At 37.6% G+C, this 22,340-nt stretch overlaps 1 protein-coding gene across 1 annotated transcript; it reads right to left on the bottom strand.

The window, feature by feature from the left end:
- Positions 1-15,244: 15,244 nt before the first annotated feature.
- Positions 15,245-21,172, bottom strand: LOC140142398 (collagen triple helix repeat-containing protein 1-like). The gene is made up of 4 exons (XM_072164368.1): positions 21,068-21,172; positions 18,208-18,363; positions 16,990-17,197; positions 15,245-15,490 (listed from the first exon to the last, which is right to left on the bottom strand). Exons 1-4 carry the CDS (start codon positions 21,170-21,172, stop codon positions 15,342-15,344), a joined length of 618 nt encoding a protein of 205 aa, XP_072020469.1. The 3' UTR covers positions 15,245-15,341.
- Positions 21,173-22,340: the final 1,168 nt, after the last annotated feature.

The following is a 22,340-nucleotide window of genomic DNA, read 5'->3' as shown; positions in this document are numbered from 1 at the left end:
GACCTTTCAACTTCAAGTAGGGTTGGGTGTTTTTTGTACTTGTTTTTCCAGAGAGAGCTATCTTGAAATTACACTAAAATATCACTGGTGAATTTTTCACAAACATATTTTCTATGATTTAAGCAAAATAAACGTGTTTTTTTAATTCTCAAAAACACAAATTCCGGGTCGGTTGGGCCCATAGAGAAGGGTTTTTTCGTAGCCTTTGATACTATTAGTTATTTTTTAATTTATTAATTTTGCAACATTTTATAAAACTTATTAATATTAACAAAAACTGATGCTAAACTTAAAATTTGTATCCATCATTGAAAATCAATCAATCCTGAAATTAAACCTGTTATTAAAACCCCAAGCAACGATGGGTTGATTTGTCTTTAATACACAGAATAATATTTTCCCTCAGCTACGGTAGCACCCAAATCTGCTATCCTAAAATATTCTAAAAGCACAGAGTAAATTTGAAAACAGATAACACAGGGCTACATTTTGTACTGCATGGATGGAAGCAAGGTTTATGACCAATCCATGTGTGTGTGCACTAACTATGTGCCAATGTACCATGAACAAACAATTACGTAATAGTATTGACTTTTGTTGAACCTCATCAGAGTTTCTCTGCTCCTGGTAATTACTGTTTATAAGTGGTAATTTTCGCGTACAGTTATTTTCGCGATTTGGAGTTACAGAGACATTTTTGCAATTGTTATTTTTGCGATGCTATGTCTTGCCCTATACTTGCAATACATTATTATATATATTCGCGAGGTGTTAATTTCGTGGATGGAACTCCATTTGCGAAATCAGCGAAAATAAAATTCACACGAAGCGCGCAAAAATTGGCACTTTTTAGGTTAAAATGGCAAAATATAATGTCAATTTGGTCAGAAACACAAAAAAGTCTTAAATGTCGGGGCGGCCACCCCATCCCACAGGTGGTGGGTAAGACTTTTCAAAGGGGGGGGGGGGCAGCTGTCCCCCTAGCCCTGCCTACGCCAATGAATGGCTTTATCGAGTTGCGCGCAAAGCGCGGCAATTTGGCATTTTAATACTAAATGGGCCAAACTAGGGTTAATTTTGGTCTAAAATAGACCAAAAGGGAGATGCAAATTGTAAATTTTGTCACAACATATCTGTCAACTGAGCAGGGGAGGGGTCTGATTTGACACCCTGCGACTTGTTTACCGTCAAGTTGATGTACCTTGCTCTTTTTCTTTCCTATTAATAATTAGGGCTTACTCAACAAGAAAGTTGGTTGTCATGGTCATCACTTGGGCTGTCAATCATGATGATTATAACTAGTACCCACCACCAACTTGTGGGGATGGGAGACCCCCAACATACATATGCGTATACATAATGACAAATTGCATTGAACTGGAAGAGAATGGAATAATTCCTGATTGCACAAAAGGCTGGAAATCCCGACAAATTATTAATAAAACGATCTGGAATTCCAGCACCTCAATGGACAAAAATGTGGATTATTTTGTTGACCAGAGGCAAAAAAGTCTGGAAATCCAACCAAGGATAAACACAATAAACCTGGAATTCCAAAACCCTCTATGCCTTCAGACTAACAAAATGGTGGAAAAATCTGGAAATTTTGTTGACCAGAGGCAAAAAGTCTGGAAATCCAACCAAGGATAAACACAATAAACCTGGAATTCCAAAACCCTCTATGCCTTCAGACTAACAAAACGATGGAAAAATCTGGAAATTTTGCGCCAAGCATAGGCAAAATAGGCTGGAATTTGGAACAGCATAAGTAGAATAGGCTGGAATTCCGAGCCCCAAAGACCACCAAAAAATCTGGATTTCCGTTGCCCTCTATAGGGGGGGTGCATGTTTTATCTGGAATAGCCCATTATTATCATGGTATATTGTAATTGCATACGTCAATTTTGTTCAGTTTGATTCAACCGGCTTATAAAGTTTTACTTTACAAGGAAGGGGAAAGTTAGCAAAAAAACAATTAATTTATGAGTGTAAAAGGGGGGAGGGTTGATTTTGGGGGAAGGGGGGGGACAAATAATATTTATAAAAATATAAGTAAGGCGAGAAAGAGAAAACCCTGTTCTACGGGCGAACGGACCTTTCAAGTAGGGTCGGTCGGTCGGTTGGTATTTAAAAAAAAAATTTAAATAACCCAAAAAAATCACAAAAATACAACAACAAAATTGTCCTGAAATTTCCGAAATTTGGGGTCGGCATTCATTTGTACAGGAAAAATTTGTTTCCCAATTTGTTCAAAATAGAACAGGGTTTTCGTTTTTCGTCGCATAAATAAATAAATAAATAAATAAATAAATAATAAATAAATAAATAAATAAATAAATAAATAAATAAATAAATAAATAAATAAATAAAAATAAATAAATAAACATTAGTTATGTTTGTACATGGGGGTGCTGTGCAATAATCATGATCCTTTGATATCCATGATTTATCCTTGCAAATTTATAGCATCGAACCTCCAGCCAATGTTCCTTGTCAGTGCTAGCCACGAAACAAGGTCACAACTGTAACCACTCCTTCAATGATCGCCATTTCAGTGATTGACAGTGATGTAATGCAAATATGGCGCTGGCCATCTGGTCACGTGCGCATTTATAAATGCGCATTTATATATACAACCGAAGTCTACTGTTTATACACACATGTTCAAATAAATTGGTGGAATTAAGGGATCTAAAATGAGCGTTTATTGCGTTTCGACAGTATTTTTTGTGTGATATTAGAGCACCTCGGACCTATCGAATTGCATTCTGAATACGAAGCATGTCTTTCTGATATCAAATAATTTTCATTTTTGAAAATCACAATATAATACAAATTTTATGACAAATTATAAAAATTTGATATTTTTCAAATTTTGATATATAACAATCCTCGAAGTAAATTATATAAATCAAATGATATATTCTTAAAGTGTATGTAGCTGGGAGGAAAAGCCGACGATCAATTGAAAATTTTGACCTTTCATATTGAAGATATGGATTTTTTTTTTGGTGTTTTGGGGAAAAAAATCCATATCTTCAATACAAAGGTCAAAATTTTCAATTGATCGTCGGCTTTTCATCCCACCTACATACACTTCATCATCATTTATAAAGTTTACTTCAAGTACTATTAAATATCAAAAATATCAATTTTAATGATTTGCCATAAAATGTGTATTAAATTGCGAATTTCAAAAATCAAAATTATTTGATATCAGAATGACATTCTTCGTATTCAGAATGCAATTCGATATGTCTGATGTGCTCTGATATCCCAAAATAAATACTGTCCAAACGTTCATACCCCAGCCCTTAAGAGTATCATAATGAGACAAATTTACGCAATATGATTGAATTGCGGTAGAGATTAATCTACCAAAAAAACGTTGACAACGTAAAGAAATCAGCAAGTTTAAAAAACCCACCTCGGCTCACTTTTTGAAACTTGGTCCCATTTGTAAAAGGTACTGATTTAAACTTTATCATATTTACATCAATTTAAAACATTTCCAAAAGCGGTATGTATCTTTAATGTGCAGATGCGATATTAATTCGTAAGCTTTCTGGAACGACCTGAACGGTTATTATCTTGTTCTTGCATGATAAGCCAATATCTTTTGTGTTTTGTTTTATAATATCATGATTAATGATTGAATTAAACGAATAACAAGTAGGCTTGTTTGTAATCTTGTTGGAAACGCTGTATTCTGTTGAAATAAAATAAAAACACTGATTTGCTGTTGGTGTTCAAATGGGACCAAGTTTCAAAAAGTGAGCCGAGGTGGGTTTTTTAAACTTGCTGATTTCTTTACGTTGTCAACGTTTTTTGGTAGATTTCTTTTCTTTTTATGAATGTAGCCAAGCAGCTCCAAGCTTGGAAAGTCAGGTTATGAAGTGCACCATAAAACGAATAAAACGAAAAAATGGATGTTTGAAGTTGCCATTCTTGATTCATGACAATAAATAATTAAACAAAACTTTATCAGTCGTTTATTTTTAAAACTTGCTCGTCACGCGTGACTGTAATGTTCAGAGGCGTACACAATGATCAATAAACATTTTAATATACTTTAATTATTCAAGGCTACGTAAATATGTAAACAAAATGTAAATATGAACAACACACACCCAATGTTGACAATGCCAGAGAGACACACATAGAGTAAATCCGATTTAGGCCTACTTCATGTCGGAACTGGTAAATGCGCATATATTTAAGCCTATACTACGGAATCGTCTAAATGCCCCAGATAATCGTGTTTTAATGTTGTTGGTTCTTTGTAGCCCTGCGGGGCAATCTACTTGGCTATCCGAATTTCGCGGTTTGTGGTTCTTTGTAGCCCTTCAGGGCAACCTAGTTGAATATTCCTATTAAGCGGCGGTTGTCGGCGATCTTTCGTGGTTTGTGGTTTTCATGAAGCCCTGCACTCTATCGGGAGCTAATTTATAGTTTAAGCTTGTTGAATATCCATATTTCGTGGTTTGTGGATCTTTGTAGCCCTGTGGGGTAATCTAGTTGCATATCAAAATTTCGCGGTTTGTGGTTCTTTATAGCCCTGCGGGGCAATCTAGTTGGTATCAATATTAAGCGGCAGTTGTTGTTGATCTTTCGCGGTTTGTGGTTCTTTATAATCGAATAATCGATAGGCCTGCGGGCAATCTAATTGGATATCCCAATTTCGGGGTTTGTGGCTCTTTGTAGCCCAGCGGGGCAATATAGTTGAATATCGTGGTTTGTGGTTTTAATTTCCCTCATCAAGCCCTGCCCTCCATCGGGAGCTAGTTTATAGTCTAAGCTTGTTGGATATCCGTATTTCGTGGTTTGTGATTCTTTATAATCGATAGGCCTGCGGGCAATCTAGTCTTTCGCGGTTTGTGGTTCTTTGTAATCTTTCGTGTTTTGTGGTTTTAATTTCCCTCATCAAGCCCTGCTCTCTATCGGGAGCTAATTTGTAGTTTAAGCTTGTTGGATATCCATATTTCGTGGTTTGTGGTTCTTTGAAGCCCTGTGGGGCAATAGTTCCATATCCAAATTTCGCGGTTTGTGGATCTTTATAGCCCTGCGGGGCAATCTACTTGGATATCAATATTGAGCGGCAGTTGTTGGCGATCTTTCGCGGTTTGTGGTCTTAATTTGTTGGATATCCATATAATCGATATGCCTGCGGGCAATCTGGTTGGATATCCAAATTTCGCGGTTTGTAGTTCTTTGTAGCCCTGCGGGCAATCTAGTTGGATACCCCTATTAAGCGGCGGTTGTCGGCGATCTTTCGCGGTTTGTGATTTTAATTCCCTAATTAAGTCCTGCCCTTTAGCCCTGTGGGGAAATCTAGTTGGATATCAATATTCAGCGGCAGTTGTTGGCGATCTTTCGCGGTTTGTGATTTTCATTTATAATATTTATATCAAATATACGAGTTTCAGTCTTAGCTGTGAACAGAGCCACTGATAAATAAATAATAATAATAAATAAATTTCGGTGTTTTAAATGACGAAGATGCCATGATAGTCAGGCATGGTGATAGCATCTGGATGGTGAAAGTAGGCCCAAGGCCTAGGCCTAAATGTGAATAAAAAATCAAACATGTTTGTTTGATGAAAAAAATAATAATATCACAATAGCAATGGATGTTCTAAATGGTGTTATTCTTGATTTACGACAATAAATTGATTATTTATAATAAAACATTAAAAAAAAGTGGTGGGAAGTTTCGAACTTGAGCAAAAATTCATAAATGGATTAGAAGTCCATGGCCTTAAACACTTCGCCACGGGACGTCCCGTTATTACGATGTGTGAAAGTGGAGTATTTATTAATATGAATATATGCTGTGGTCCGGAAAGAATAAAAGAATTGTGAAAAACTTGATTTTTTGGCGAATGGGGTCCAGAATTTGTATGTAGGGTATCCAGGAAAATGCCTGGGTATATTTGAAAGTGAATCTGAAAAATTAGTGCGACAGTGACAGCCATGTATGGCTGTAGCAGTGTCGAAAGATTGTGGATATCAGTATGATTAGCTATGATTTGCCACTAATTTTGGCTATGAAATACCGCGTGAAATAAAGCAAGAATGTTTGTTTATTATCAAACAATCGGATTGACTGTAAGATTCGTGTAACTTTTTGAAATAAAGAGTTATTAAAATATGACACTTTGGACAGTAAATACGATTTAGCATGGTTTTAGATATATTTTGTACCCAGCGAAAAATATCATAGAACAATGGCGTTTTGTTCCGTGTAAATATAGTCTCGCGGTGCATCTGTTTATTCTTCTTTATCAGTCGTTTTTTTTTAAAAACTTGCTGGTCAAGCTACCGCGTGACTCTAATAGAGAGATGATATAAAAGACCGGGATAAAAGATCACTTAGTTCAAGAGAGAGACCTGTACTAAGAGAGACCTGTACTGTAATGAGGTGTCATCGTATTCCTTATAATAACTAAGAGAGGCCTGTAATGTAATGAGATGTCATCGTATTTCTTATGATAACTAAGTGAGGCCTGTACTGTAATGAGGTGTCATCGTACTCCTTATAATAACTAAGAGAGACCTGTATTGTAATGAGGTGTCATCGTATTCCTTATGATAACTAAGAGAAGCCTGTACTGTAATGAGGTGTCATCGTATTCCTTATAATAACTAAGAGTGGCCTGTACTGTAATGAGGTGTCATCGTATTCCTTATGAGAACTAAGATGACCTCTAATGTAATGAGGTGTCATCGTATTCCTTATGAAAACTAAGAGAGACCTGTACTGTAATAAGGTGTCATCGTATTCCTTATGATAAGAGAGACCTGTACTGTAATTAGGTGTCATCGTACTCCTTATGAAATCTAAGAGAGACCTGTACTGTAATGAGGTATCATCGTACTCCTTATGATAACTAAGAGAGAACTGTACTGTAATGAGGTATCATCGTACTCCTTATGAGAACTAAGAGAGACTTGTACTGTAATGAGGTGTCATCGTATTCCTTATGAGAACTAAGAGTGGCCTGTACTGTAATAAGGTGTCATCGTATTCCTTATGAGAACTAAGAGAGACCTGTACTGTAATGAGGTGTCATCGTATTCCTTATGATAACTAAGAGAGCCCTGTATTGTAATGAGGTGTCATCGTATTTCTTATGAAAACTAAGAGAGACCTGTACTGTAAATCGGTGTCATCGTATTCCTTATGAGAACTAAGAGAGACCTGTACTGTAATGAGGTATCATCGTACTCCTTATGAAGGCTAAGAGAGACCTGTACTGTAATGAGGTGTCATCGTATTCCTTATGATAACTAAGAGAGACCTGTACTGTAAATCGGTGTCATCGTATTCCTTATGAAAACTAAGAGAGACCTGTACTGTAATGAGGTATAATCGTACTCCTTATGAAGGCTAAGAGAGACATGTACTGTAATGAGGTGTCATCGTATTCCTTATGAAAACTAAGAGAGACCTGTACTGTAATGAGGTGTCATCGTATTCCTTATGAGAACTAAGAGAGACCTGTACTGTAATGAGGTGTCATCGTATTCCTTATGATAACTAAGAGAGACATGTACTGTAAATCGGTGTCATCGTATTCCTTATGAGAACTAAGAGAGACCTGTACTGTAATGAGGTGTCATCGTATTCCTTATGAAAACTAAGAGAGACCTGTACTGTAATGAGGTATCATCGTACTCCTTATGAAGGCTAAGAGAGACCTGTATTGTAATGAGGTGTCATCGTATTTCTTATGAGAACTAAGAGATACCTGTCCTGTAATGAGGTGTCATCGTATTCCTTATGATAACTAAGAGAGACCTGTACTGTAATAAGGTGTCATCGTATTGCTTATGAAAACTAAGAGAGACCTGTACTGTAATGAGGTATCATCGTACTCCTTATGAAGGCTAAGAGAGACCTGTATTGCAATGAGGTGTCATCGTATTTCTTATGATAACTAAGAGAGGTGCAATGGGAAGCTGTTAGGGGTAGTCACAGTCGTTGTACTGATGGACCCTGCGCCACTTGTAGGCTGCAAACGTGGTTCCGACATATTGTAATGACGGCGGAATAAATGTAAAGCGCTTTGAGGCTGTTTACGGCATAAAGCGCTATATAAATATCTACATTTTTTTTTACTGTAATTAGGTGTCATCGTCGATCGAACTCCTTATGATAACTAAGAGAGACCTGTTCTGTAATTAGGTGTCATCGTATTCCTTATGAAGAACTAAGAGAGACCTGTACTGTAATGAGGTGTCATCGTATTCCTTATGAGAACTAAGAGAGACCTGTACTGTAATGAGGTGTCATCGTACTCCTTATGAGAACTAAGAGCGACCTGTTCTGTAATTAGGTGTCATCGTATTCCTTATGAGAACTAAGAGAGACCTGTACTGTAATGAGGTGTCATCGTATTCCTTATGAGAACTAAGAGAGACCTGTACTGTAATGAGATGTCATCGTATTCCTTATGATAACTAAGAGCGACCTGTTCTGTAATTAGGTGTCATCGTATTCCTTCTGAGAACTAAGAGAGACCTGTACTGTAATGAGGTGTCATCGTGTTCCTTATGAGAACTAAGAGAGACCTGTACTGTAATGAGGTGTCATCGTATTCCTTATGATAACTAAGAGAGACCTGTTCTGTAATTAGGTGTCATCGTATTCCTTATGATTACTAAGAGAGACCTGTACTGTAAATCGGTGTCATCGTACTCCTTATGAGAACTAAGTGAGACTTGTACTGTAATGAGGTGTCATCGTATTCCTTATGAAACTAAGAGAGGCATGTACTGTAATAAGGTATCATCGTATTCCTTATGAAAACTAAGAGAGACCTGTACTGTAATGAGGTGTTATCGTATTCCGTATGAGAACTAAGAGTGACCTGTACTGTAATGAGGTGTCATCGTATTCCTTATGAGAACTAAGAGTGGCCTGTACTGTAATGAGGTGTCATCGTATTCCTTATGAAAACTAAGATGACCTCTACTGTAATGAGGTGTCATCGTATTCCTTATGATAACAAAGAAAGGCCTGTACTGTAATGAGGTGTTATCGTATTCCTTATGATAACTAAGAGAGCCCTGTATTGTAATGAGGTGTCATCGTATTCCTTATGATAATTAAGAGAGACCTGTACTGTAATGAGGTGTCATCGTATTCCTTATGAGAACTAAGAGAGACCTGTACTGTAATGAGGTGTCATCGTATTCCTTATGAGAACTAAGAGAGACATGTACTGTAATGAGGTATCATCGTACTCCTTATGAAGACTAAGAGAGACCTGTACTGTAATGAGGTGTCATCGTATTTCTTATGATAACTAAGAGAGACCTGTACTGTAATTAGGTGTCATCGTACCCCTTATGATAACTAAGAGAGAACTGTACTGTAATGAGGTATCATCGTACTCCTTATGAGAACTAAGTGAGACTTGTACTGTAATGAGGTGTCATCGTATTCCTTATGAAAACTAAGAGAGACTTGTACTGTAATAAGGTGTCATCGTATGCCTTATGAAAACTAAGAGAGACCTGTACTGTAATGAGGTGTCATCGTATTCCTTATGAAAACTAAGAGAGACCTGTACTGTAATGAGGTGTCATCGTATTCTTTATGAGAACTAAGAGTGGCCTGTACTGTAATGAGGTGTCATCGTATTCCTTATGAAAACTAAGAGAGACCTGTACTGTAATGAGGTGTCATCGTATTCCTTATGAGAACTAAGAGAGACCTGTACTGTAATGAGGTGTCATCGTATTCCTTATGATAACTAAGAGAGACATGTACTGTAAATCGGTGTCATCGTATTCCTTATGAGAACTAAGAGAGACCTGTACTGTAATGAGGTGTCATCGTATTCCTTATGAAAACTAAGAGAGACCTGTACTGTAATGAGGTATCATCGTACTCCTTATGAAGACTAAGAGAGACCTGTATTGTAATGAGGTGTCATCGTATTTCTTATGATAACTAAGAGAGACCTGTACTGTAATTAGGTGTTATCGTACTCCTTATGATAACTAAGAGAGAGCTGTACTGTAATGAGGTATCATCGTACTCCTTATGAGAACTAAGTGAGACTTGTACTGTAATGAGGTGTCATCGTATTCCTTATGAAAACTAAGAGAGACTTGTACTGTAATAAGGTGTCATCGTATTCCTTATGAGAACTAAGAGAGACCTGTCCTGTAATGAGGTGTCATCGTATTCCTTATGATAACTAAGAGAGACCTGTCCTGTAATGAGGTGTCATCGTATTCCTTATGAGAACTAAGAGAGACCTGTCCTGTAATGAGGTGTCATCGTATTCCTTATGAGAACTAAGAGATACATGTTCTGTAATTAGGTGTCATCATATTCCTTATGAAAACTAAGAGAGACCTGTACTGTAATGAGGTGTCATCGTATTCCTTATGAAAACTAAGAGAGACCTGTACTGTAATGAGGTGTCATCGTACTCCTTATGAGAACTAAGTGAGACTTGTACTGTAATGAGGTGTCATCGTACTCCTTATGAGAACTAAGAGAGACTTGTACTGTAATGAGGTGTCATCGTATTCCTTATGAGAACTAAGAGAGACCTGTCCTGTAATGAGGTGTCATCGTATTCCTTATGATAACTAAGAGAGACCTGTCCTGTAATGAGGTGTCATCGTATTCCTTATGAGAACTAAGAGAGACCTGTCCTGTAATGAGGTGTCATCATATTCCTTATGAGAACTAAGAGATACCTGTTCTGTAATTAGGTGTCATCATATTCCTTATGAAAACTAAGAGAGACCTGTACTGTAATGAGGTGTCATCGTATTCCTTATGAAAACTAAGAGAGACCTGTACTGTAATGAGGTGTCATCGTACTCCTTATGAGAACTAAGTGAGACTTGTACTGTAATGAGGTGTCATCGTACTCCTTATGAGAACTAAGAGAGACTTGTACTGTAATGAGGTGTCATCGTATTCCTTATGAAAACTAAGAGAGACCTGTACTGTAATGAGGTGTCATCGTACTCCTTATGAGAACTAAGTGAGACTTGTACTGTAATGAGGTGTCATCGTACTCCTTATGAGAACTAAGAGAGACTTGTACTGTAATGAGGTGTCATCGTATTCCTTATGAAAACTAAGAGAGACCTGTACTGTAATGAGGTGTCATCGTACTCCTTATGAGAACTAAGTGAGACTTGTACTGTAATGAGGTGTCATCGTACTCCTTATGAGAACTAAGAGAGACTTGTACTGTAATGAGGTGTCATCGTATTCCTTATGAAAACTAAGAGAGACCTGTACTGTAATGAGGTGTCATCGTACTCCTTATGAGAACTAAGTGAGACGTGTACTGTAATGAGGTGTCATCGTATTCCTTATGAGAACTAAGAGTGGCCTCTCCTGTAATGAGGTGTCATCGTATTCCTTGTGATAACTAAGAAAGGCCTGTACTGTAATGAGGTGTTATCGTATTCCTTATGATAGCTAAGAGAAACCTGTACTGTAATGAGGTGTCATCGTATTCCTTATGAAAACTAAGAGTGGCCTGTACTGTAATGAGGTGTCATCGTATTCCTTATGAGAACTAAGAGATACCTGTACTGTAATGAGGTGTCATCGTATTCTTTATGATAACTAAGAGAGGCCTGTATTGTAATGAGGTGTCATCGTATTCCTTATGAGAACTAAGAGAGGCCTATATTGTAATGAGGTGTCATCGTATTCCTTATGATAACTAAGAGTGACCTGTACTGTAATGAGGTGTTATCGTATTCCTTATGAGAACTAAGAGTGACCTGTACTGTAATGAGGTGTCATCGTATTCCTTATTAAAACTAAGAGAGACCTGTACTGTAATGAGGTGTCATCGTATTCCTTATGAAAACTAAGAGAGGCCTGTACTGTAATAAGGTGTCATCGTATTCCTTATGAGAACTAAGAGAGACCTGTACTGTAATGAGGTGTCATCGTACTCCTTATGATAACTAAGAGAGACCTGTACTGTAATGAGGTGTCATCGTACTCCTTATGAGAACTAAGTGAGACTTGTACTGCAATGAGGTGTCATCGTATTACTTTTGAAACTAAGAGAGGCATGTACTGTAATAAGGTGTCATCGTATTCCTTATGAGAACTAAGAGAGACCTGTACTGTAATGAGGTGTCATCGTATTCCTTATGAAAACTAAGATAGACCTGTACTGTAATGAGGTGTCATCGTATTCCTTATGATAACTAAGAGAGACCTGTACTGCAATGAGGTGTCATCGTATTCCTTATGATAACTAAGATGACCTCTACTGTAATGAGGTCACCACGACCTTTGCAGGACTTAAACCCCATTCAACCAAGATAAACCTCATTGAAAACAGCCCAACTATGTTAAATCAGGGATGTGTCTCATATCCACGGTTAAATCCACAAGCACATGTTTCTGATTTACCTGTGCATTATTGCAATGAGCTGTGGTGAAATAGGTATCATGATTTCAGTTGGATGCACCATTACAAAGCAAACGCACAGTAACAATAGTGTGCGTGGCCTTTGTTTCTCAAATGAGAACAATAGTATGCATATTGTTAACCAGGCTTGTTGATGGTACAACTCTTATTGTGATTGTATCACACAAGTAAATGAGAAACATGTAGTTTTAGACTTAACACGGTTTGGAAATAAGTTTTTCATTTTTTAGCTCTCTATCGGGCAGTCAGAACTCCATATTTGGGAGGACTCGACAACAATCTTCCCAAAATCGCATAATTTAATAATATTTAGATGACTATAGAGGGAAAAAATTGAAGTTTATTTTCAGCTTCTATGGCAAAAATTGATCGAACCGATCACCCGACGGTGCCCCTTCGAAGTTGGAGCTATCACAAGTCAGCTGTTGATCACAATTTGCCATTGAAATTACACGTCCGACTGCTATGAAATTTTGGAATTCTCTCTTCGGAAAAATAGCTCGACAACAGCTTTCCCGTGACATTTTTAATTCAAATTGTAATATGTTAAGGATGAATATTATAATTCAAATGTTAGCCTCTTTGGCTAATATTGGGTGAAGGGTTTTCCCACCAGCTCACTAACTAGTCTATTGTCTATACCTACAGTACAGTGAGTGAGAGGTCAATCATCAATTGGAGCGCTGTGTGTGCACTGAATAGGACAAACGGACAGTAACTGCAATAATGATGATAACTAAGATAGACCTGTAATGTAATGAGGTGTCATCGTATTCCTTATGATAACTAAGAGAGACCTGTAATGTAATGAGGTGTCATCGTATTCCTTATGAAAACTAAGAGAGACCTGTAATGTAATGAGGTGTCATCGTCATCTGACTTCCTTGAAGAGTCATAAATTTCTTGACTCCGCGCAAGAGTCACCGTTGATGACTCTACACAGGAGTCAATTGACTCCCAATATGGAGTCATTTTAGGCATATAGTCACGCAGTGGCTGGACTGTGCTTCTAGGGTAACCCAGACTCCATTTATAGAGTCACCCTGACTCCATTACAGTGTCACTCCGACAGTTCGGAAATAGCTCAAAATAATGATACACTAATGTATCCAATAGACATGCGTGAAATAACGAATAAAAAATACAGATAATATCACAAAACAGTATACCCATTCTGGCTATCAGTGAGACCTGTACTGTAATGAGGTGTCATCGTACTCCTTATGAAAACTAAGAGTGCCTGTACTGTAATGAGGTGTCATCGTATTCCTTATGAAAACTATGAGAGACCTGTGCCGTATTGAGGTGTCATCGTATTCCTTATGAAAACTAAGAGAGACCTGTGCCGTATTGAGGTGTCATCGTATTCCTTATGATATTGCTGTGATACCAAAAACTGTGGCATAGATTGCATAAAATTTTTCGCTATACAATGTTCGAAAGAATGAACAGTTTATCAACCCAAAGTGTTACAATTAAACATGACAACAAATAAACACAAATCCCGACCGGCACACAACCCAACTTGAAAAACAAAAGCAAGGGAATGTGCCGGCATGGGAATCAAACCCCCGACCTTCCGAACTCCAGACGGACGCCTTATCCATTAGGCTACCAGCTCCCACTGATAAACGGTGGTTAAAGCTGGGTCTAATATTGTAGCAGTCATGGTATACAATATATACAAACAAATATTACGCTTAATCGTTTCCCCAGTATAATTATAAGTGGGATACGCAGCCAGCACAAGAACAAATAAACACAATGGGGAACGATTGCTTGCTTATCCATTAGGCGTCCGATCGGATGGTCGTGGGTTCGATTCCCATGCCGGCACATTCCCTTGCTTTTTTTTCAAGTTGGGTTGTGTGCCGGTCGGGATTTGTGTTTATTTGTTGTCATGTTTAATTGTAACACTTTGGGTTGGTAAACTGCTCATTCTTTTTTACTTAATATATTCAGTTTCCTCTTGTCATGCTAGTAGCGAGCAATCGTTCCCCATTTTGTTTATGTGTCCTTGTGCAGGATGCGTATTCCCATTACCTATATACTTTATATAATGTTCTCCATGGCTAGTTTAGCTCACATGACCTTGAAAAATAACTAAATTAGTCTCATCCAAACATGGACCATACTAATAATGCAAAAGTGACAACACAACCCAAAACAAAGTTGGTTTTAATGTACATATATATTTTTTATTCTTTTGTCAGACACTATTCACAGAACATTATAGATCTACATGTATTTGATAGTCAGTGAAATGCTATATCATTTAATAACACAACGATCGCAGCATGGGCGTCAATCCAGGCACTGTTAGAACACAATTAAAAGTTGTAACCAACAGGATTACCAGGTTAACACACAATTGTTGGTTAATACTTGAACCAACAAGTTTAAACTTTTTAACGTACATTTACAGAAGTTTAAATGTGTTCGTTAAAATTTTTGGTTCACATGGTAATCCGTGTTGTTTAACTTTTAACACGGTGGGACACGGGTAATTAGACCACATTAACACATTTCGTGATATTACCATGACTACATGTAATGATGTAACTAACAATTTAGTGTAAAAATGTGCACAAAATTGCTTCAATTTTGGGGGCTTCGTTTGGAAAAAATCCAACTTCGGAGGAGGGTACATCCCATCAGACACTCTCTCGGTCGTGCGATGCTCACCTGCCGAACTCCACTTTTACAAAAATATGCACTCCCCTCCCACATCTCAAACATTGACGCCCTTGAATCGTAGGTGGACATAGAAATATCACAGGCAGAAGCTTATAAGATAGTGTAAATGCAATAGACGTACTATTTAGTTTTAAGCATCAATTGTTTCAACTCCAACAGCATGCGGCGGGAATAGCCAGCAACATCAATAATTACTCGCGTCTGTTGTTATCCATACGGTGAAGCAGGCACTTCTTCTATGATAATCCTTGAAATACTATTCCATCCTGTATATCTGTCGGATTGACCATAACCGGAACAGTCCCCTACTTTAAATTGGACATCAATCCATCCAGCAGAAAGACCGTTACAATATCCTGAAAGAAGAAATAAAAAGTAGTATTATCAAATCTATGTATGTTGCGACGTGATTCAGTTATCATTGAAAAACGTTTTTCAAAATGGTGATCGTAATTTATTAGAGGCCTCGGGTTCAAGTCCACGTAGTAAGTTGGTATTTGTACAACACGCTATTGTTATGTTGAATAAAGAAAGAGTTTAAGTGCAATGGTTTTGCAGTGAGATTAATAATTGTATTATTATTTATATAATCTGAATGAATGAAAGAAATGTATGTTCCCTTAAAGCCATATTATAACATTTCTGTAAAAATATATTAGTATTTATTTTCCATGAAATGTTAGCCTTTACTGTCAGATATGTCCCCTTTTAATTTTGAGCCGAACAAGTGAGGTAAAGCAAACAAAAATGGAATTTACTACTAGCGCCAATGCATGTTACTCCCGCGGTTGTAATACCATGATACGGTACGATCCTCTGGGGTGTATGAGTGTGCGTGTCCCGCACGCCGTGTGCGTACTGTGTTATGTGTTATGAACATCGCATACATTTTTTTATTTTTTTAAATTTATTTACGTGTTCAACTTATATTTCCATCGTAATAATAAAACGATGGTTCCTGCGTTTTATTCAAAATCTCGGATTTTGACTACAGCACCTAAAGTCTTGATTTTTGCAGAGTATCTTTGTTTACTATTTTACATTACAATCGTGTAAAAACCAGAATTTTAAAATAAATTGAGGGCGTTCTCCTCAGCAAATGTTATAATATGGCTTTAAATTACAGAGGTAAAGTAAAACACATTATAAATATTTTTTTTCATTATGTCATTCGTTCATTCTGTTTGAATTTTAACTTTTTAGAACGGGCTTGTCAAAAAGTTGAAAAAAAGGACTAAACATGGAGATTCCTAACTTTCAACTTTTATTTCACCCGTTTTTTGCTTCTGCTAATTAAAGGTTTGTGTTGCCATGGTTACGTTTCACCGTTTAATCGCTTGTTCATCATCAGATAATATTTAATTCTGTTTTCTATCTGCCTTTTTGTGTCAGATTGTGCAGCTTGCAATGCTTGTACAAACTTGCATGAGAATACAACTCTCTGGATTCGACGTGTTTCCACATTTCCACACAACGACCATGCAACCAAGCAAATTGTCATAATAGTAAAACAGGCTGTATAATCGACATCAGCGACATCGGCAAAGGCGTAGATATTGGGGGAATCAATCAGGGCGAATAAGTGGCGTAGCCTGTGGCACGCCTGGGATAGCTCTCCCTCAGTTGATCATCTTTCCGCCCATGTGGGAATGGGATGCTGCCTGCTGTAATCTAGATTTGTAGGCATTTTTTTCTTGTCAACTTGAAAGACGCTTTTCCCCGCCACCCCCTGGAAAATCCTAGCTACGCAACTGAGGGAATAATTCACCCAAACTAAGGCTTGAACCCCAATGCCCCGTCAAAACAGAAAATCACAAAAAATGTCACTTTAGCAAATTTTCCCCTCGATGCTTACCCTGGAAAGTCCGATGTCTGTGCAAGTCAGCACCGCCGAAATTGGTCATATGTATCACCCCTTCAATCTTATCTGGATCACTACATTCTGTTCCATCAAAAGCGAAATACCACCGGGCACAGCAACCAGTGCAACAACATATTCTGGCTCCTCCTCCCCATAATACAAATAAAGTTGTAGACGCAGACTCTTTGTAGAATTGACAGGTCTGTAAAAGAGATCAGTTTTAGACTGTATTTTTGGTGGCAGATATTCATGAGTTAGACTAGTGTTAAGACTACATTGAGGAATAGCAGTTTACGGAATAAACCTGTATAATCATTCAATAGAAGATTTCTGTGCTGGCTAATTCCGTGCAACAGGATAAACTACTTTTAAAGGGCGCATATATTATAGACAACATCATATCAGTGGCAAGCTAATATTATGAGGAAAATGAAAATGACTCCTTTTTGAAAAAATAATTCGTTTAAAATGGATATTCCGCAAAAACCTACTGTAAGAGGTGAGTTACTTCGAACGAGACAGATTTGACCTAGACACTACGGTGATGTCATGATATGAACATGGCCAGCTTTGAGAGAAAGGACTGCCAACACTGTTAATGTGGCCCGAGGGTATTGAATACTGGGATATGAATTAAATTTTTTGGGCGTGGTGGGTAGGAAAATTTTTCTTCACCAAATTGAAGTGCCTGATTCCTGGAAAACCGGGCGGCGCCAGAATGTTATTGACCACTTCCCATTGGTACCGCAAACGATAGACCTCATTGGCCTTTCATAAAGCCGTAAACTAGGGACTGGCTTGGACAAGGCTATTTCACAGGAGGTAAATCTGTTTATTGTAGAGATACAATAAACTTTGTTGTCATAATACAAATATTTGTGATAATATTATATAATGAGTAATATTTTGCACATCTTAACTGTGCAGTCCACATGCACAACCGAATACTGACGTTTATGATATTCAGGTTTTAATTGGTTTTACATATCTTAAATATAGAGATATTTTGCTGGAACAAAGTGTAACGATATCTGTTTGTACTCGTGTATGTTGTGAACATAAAAATTGCTCATTTGGAGCAAGGAGCAAAAAGCAATATATTCACAAAACTAAATAGTGAAAGTACAATAAAAAGGAATTTCGATAAATACATGTATAAGGCAAGTGGAGTTTCCTATACTATTCTAGCATTTTACATTTTTATTAACTTACAGCAACCGTGTCATAATCATTTCCGTTATTTAGGTGAGAATAGGTACACTGTTTCCAGTTCCGCCTAGGTGATATGTCATACCATGTGGCATTTGTACCATTGCCTTGTGGACCTGGAGGCCCTGCAGGTCCCGCTGCTCCTTGTGGGCCTTGACACTGCCAAAGAAAGTAAACGTGTTTTCATCATTATTGTTCAGCAAATTATTATCTACTTATATTTAATGCAAAAATATTTTGAATTACTTGATATTTAATTCTACATCTCTGGGATTTCATCAGAAAGTTTATAGGTAAACACCTAATCCCTTTTCCAGGAAAATTACAACATTAATTCTTTTGGAATTCAAAAAATATTATCCTGTTATGCCAAATGAAACATAACTTAATCATAATCCCTTAGTTAGTTCTAACTGACAATAAAAGAAAAAATTAACAAGTTTACAGTCAGTGGACAAAATTGAATTGGACAGAAGGAACCAGAGATTGTTGATACAATGCAGAGGTAAACCATCTCAATCATGGGAATATCTGAAACAATTAGCATGAAGGAATCTCACAGCGACGATGTACTCATCTGGTCTGGAGTGGACAAGAACAAAATAAAAGAGCTGTCCATGGAGTGGGTTTCTACCTACACCCAGAATTAGTTAAGAACATTATGGAAGTTGACTACATATCCGAAAGAATAATCAGATTCAGAATACAAAAAGAGAAAGAGGTTACAACATACATCCAAATGTATGCCCCATGCAATGATTCCTACTCAGACGAAGTCAAGGATACATTCTTTGGAGAGTTATCTGATGTTATAAACAGTACAAAGAATTAGGATATGCTGGTGGTAATGGGAGACATGAATGAACATGTGGGAAGTGAACGATCACCATGTGAAGATTACCTAGGACCTCACAGTGTACCAAATTCAAGTCGGAATTACAATGGACAACTCATCTTGGAACTTTCTGCCCAACATGATCTCTTTGTCACAAATACATTCTTCCAACATAGGAGTAGCCAAATATTCACAAGTGGAATGACCTCACCAAAGCTTCTCACCTTGACTTCATCCTCATTAAAAAGACAGATCGATGCAAAGTGAATGACTCTAAAGCAATGCCAAACATCTACATAGATACTGATCACAGACCAGTCCTGATGGAAACAAGTGCCAGAAGACCACGGCCAAATAAAAGGCAGCAATGATGCCAATGATGCAAAAAGAACAATCATCAACGCAATCTATACTCCGACTCTCTGTTATCAGGCACAAACATGGGCTATGAACTGAACGGAAGATCATCACCTGTGAAATGACATGCCTACGAAAAGCTGTAAACAAGACAAGACGGGACAGAATCAGGAATGAAGTCATCAGAGACAAGCACCACCAAGCCTATGCTAGACCAGATTGAAAGCCATCGCATCAAATGGTTTGGTCATCTTATGCGCATGCCCCAAATCAACCAGCCCTGCGGACCTACAACAGCAAACTGTCCGGTACCAAGACCAAGAAGAAGAAGGATTGAGGGGGTCAAGAAAATCTTGACAAGGCACAACACCAACCTGGCAGATGCTACCCATGCAGCCCAAGACAGACCACCCATCATTTTCCCGCGACTCTGAGAGGAACAAGTGGAGGACGAAAGTAAAGCGAAGTACAATTTGATGGAAAATGGGCCAAAAACGTACAATTTTGAATGTTTTCTTTATTGTAGTCACAAAATTCTAAAACTTGGCACAAGTCTAAGTACTCAAAATCTTGCGTATAGGCTAAGAGTCAGCCCTTATTGTAATATTTTATTTTATTGTTGATAATTGGTTATGTAAAAGTTTATAAAATGTGTTTTACAAAATGCATAACTTGAAATTAGTGGGTAATGGTGAATCCAACGGACGAGGACACAAAACACATCAAGGATCAATAAATGATACAAGAGGACACCATTAATGGTAATACTGGATAATATTGTTTTGATCGAAAAAAATAGTGCTATATTTTTCTGGAATAGGGAGTAGTCACACGACCAATATTTACGAGAATGGGGTGCTGTTTAAAAATTCCGAAATGAACACCTTTTTCCAAAATAAATTTGCTTACACGCAAAAGTGGCCTTACACATCAAAAATTGACCTTTTCGGACTATTTTGACAGATTAACATTACAGTTGAATTTGGACTTTATTGGCACACTTAAAAATTTCAACCTGAAAGTAGACTTTTTGTCGATTTTTTGCATCGCACCCCCGCACCTCCCCCGACCCCGGCTAGATAGATAGGCAGATTCGAAGGCCTTTGAATTTATAACATTAATCTTGTCTGATGTTTTATTTTGCCCATATCATTTTATGTCACCTAATACCCATCATTATGGGTGTCGATCACGGAGGTGTCCCCCACCCATTTTTTTTGTTCTTTTAAGCCACCACCTCCCCACCCCTACACATTTAAGCCGGATTGGCGCTAATGCCCATCATTAATATGATATATCTGTATTTAGATTAATCATATAATCATTTTTATTTTTAGGCTCCCTTTCGCTGAAATTGCTTTCGTGAGTTTAATCAACATACAGTCATGTACGTACCTGTTCATTATTGCAATATAGGCCTAGATGTATTAATTTCGCGCACTCAGTGAACAACCCAAATATATATAAGTGCTAGGTAGGAATTTTCTTGTTTCGATGATTCTCGAACGCCTTCTTCCCTGTCAGAAATGTTAAAATTATCCCCATCAAGTAACTCGTTTTTGTTACAAACGTGATATTTTAACTCCAACCCACACACGAAACTTTCATAGGCCTATTAAAGGACGTCAACGGTTTTTGAGTAGTTCCTAATATCAATCGTCCATTTCTTACCTCACTTCTTGCAGTTGGAACAACAAAATACAGACTAACGGCAAAAACTGAAAGGAACAAATGCTCTTTACCCAACGAAAACACTGTTGATGCTAACATCGCCATGTTTAAATTTTAGTTACCCCGAAGTGATGAAGAATTATAATCGTGAGCATGAATACAAGCCATAAATAAATAATTCCATGTTGTCTGTAACTATATAAAGAATAATCAATTGTCACATCTAATTTATTTACAAACACGAGTGTATAAATTAAAATGATTTGTCCCATGATGGACAAAATGTATTTTTATTTGTTCAACTGATAATTTTGACCATTATTTTGAAATTTATTCCCAAATTTTTAGGCCTACGTTATGTTTTTGTCATTATTATTAATTTTGCGAAACAATATTGATTTCGACTCCCCATCACTCTATGCCCACTAGGAAATCAATTATACAGATATACAATCCATGTATGTTTCAGGAGCCTCCGCGTGATGTTACTTGGATCGGAATGGACATTATCAATATCATAACAACTTTATGTAAACAAGCAGGGGCTCTTGGCCAATTATTACATGTACTATCGGATCAATTCATCAATAAATTTATCGACAAGGATTCCCGGGGACGGGATATCCACACAAAATGTACTGCCCTGTCAAAACAAGAGAATTTTTCCATTATTGCGAAGTGACTTTTCATTTTAATAGGCTTCAACCTATCACATCGTGATCATTGTGAGCATGTGCGCATAATTATGATAATGGTTGCTCTCAACCTTAATAGTAACATCCAGGGGCGTAGCCAGCTTTCTTGGTCAGGGGGGGGCAAAATAAAATTTTGGGGGCACAGACGAAAAAAATTGCAGTTGCATCATACAATACATAGAGACTGTATGTCTTCGAGCTTCCCGAAAAGGGCCTTATTGGGATGATGTGTGCGCGTAAAATGGTATTTTACACTATTTTCGCCCATTATCCGGCTAAAAAGGGCTTTACTGTTACAATGTGTGCGCGTAGCGCGAATTTTTTTTTGTATTTTACACTATTTTGGCCCTGAATTTTGATAGAAAAGGGCTCCTTGCCCTTTTTCTTTTCCTTTGCCCTCCTGATTTTCTCTTTCATTTTTTGTCAGAGGGGCACTTTTTCTTTCATTTTTTTGTCGGGGGGGGGCAGGGGTGGCAGAGTGCTCTGCCCCCCTGCCCCCCCCCTGCTGGCTACGCTACTGGTAACATCTAAACAGTAACATCTAGAACACGCAATTTAAAAAGACTTCTTTATTCAAC

This window comes from Amphiura filiformis, chromosome 20, assembly GCF_039555335.1.
Source record: "Amphiura filiformis chromosome 20, Afil_fr2py, whole genome shotgun sequence".
In the NCBI taxonomy this organism is placed as follows: domain Eukaryota; kingdom Metazoa; phylum Echinodermata; class Ophiuroidea; order Amphilepidida; family Amphiuridae; genus Amphiura; species Amphiura filiformis.
This window is presented reverse-complemented; position numbering and strand designations above follow the sequence as displayed.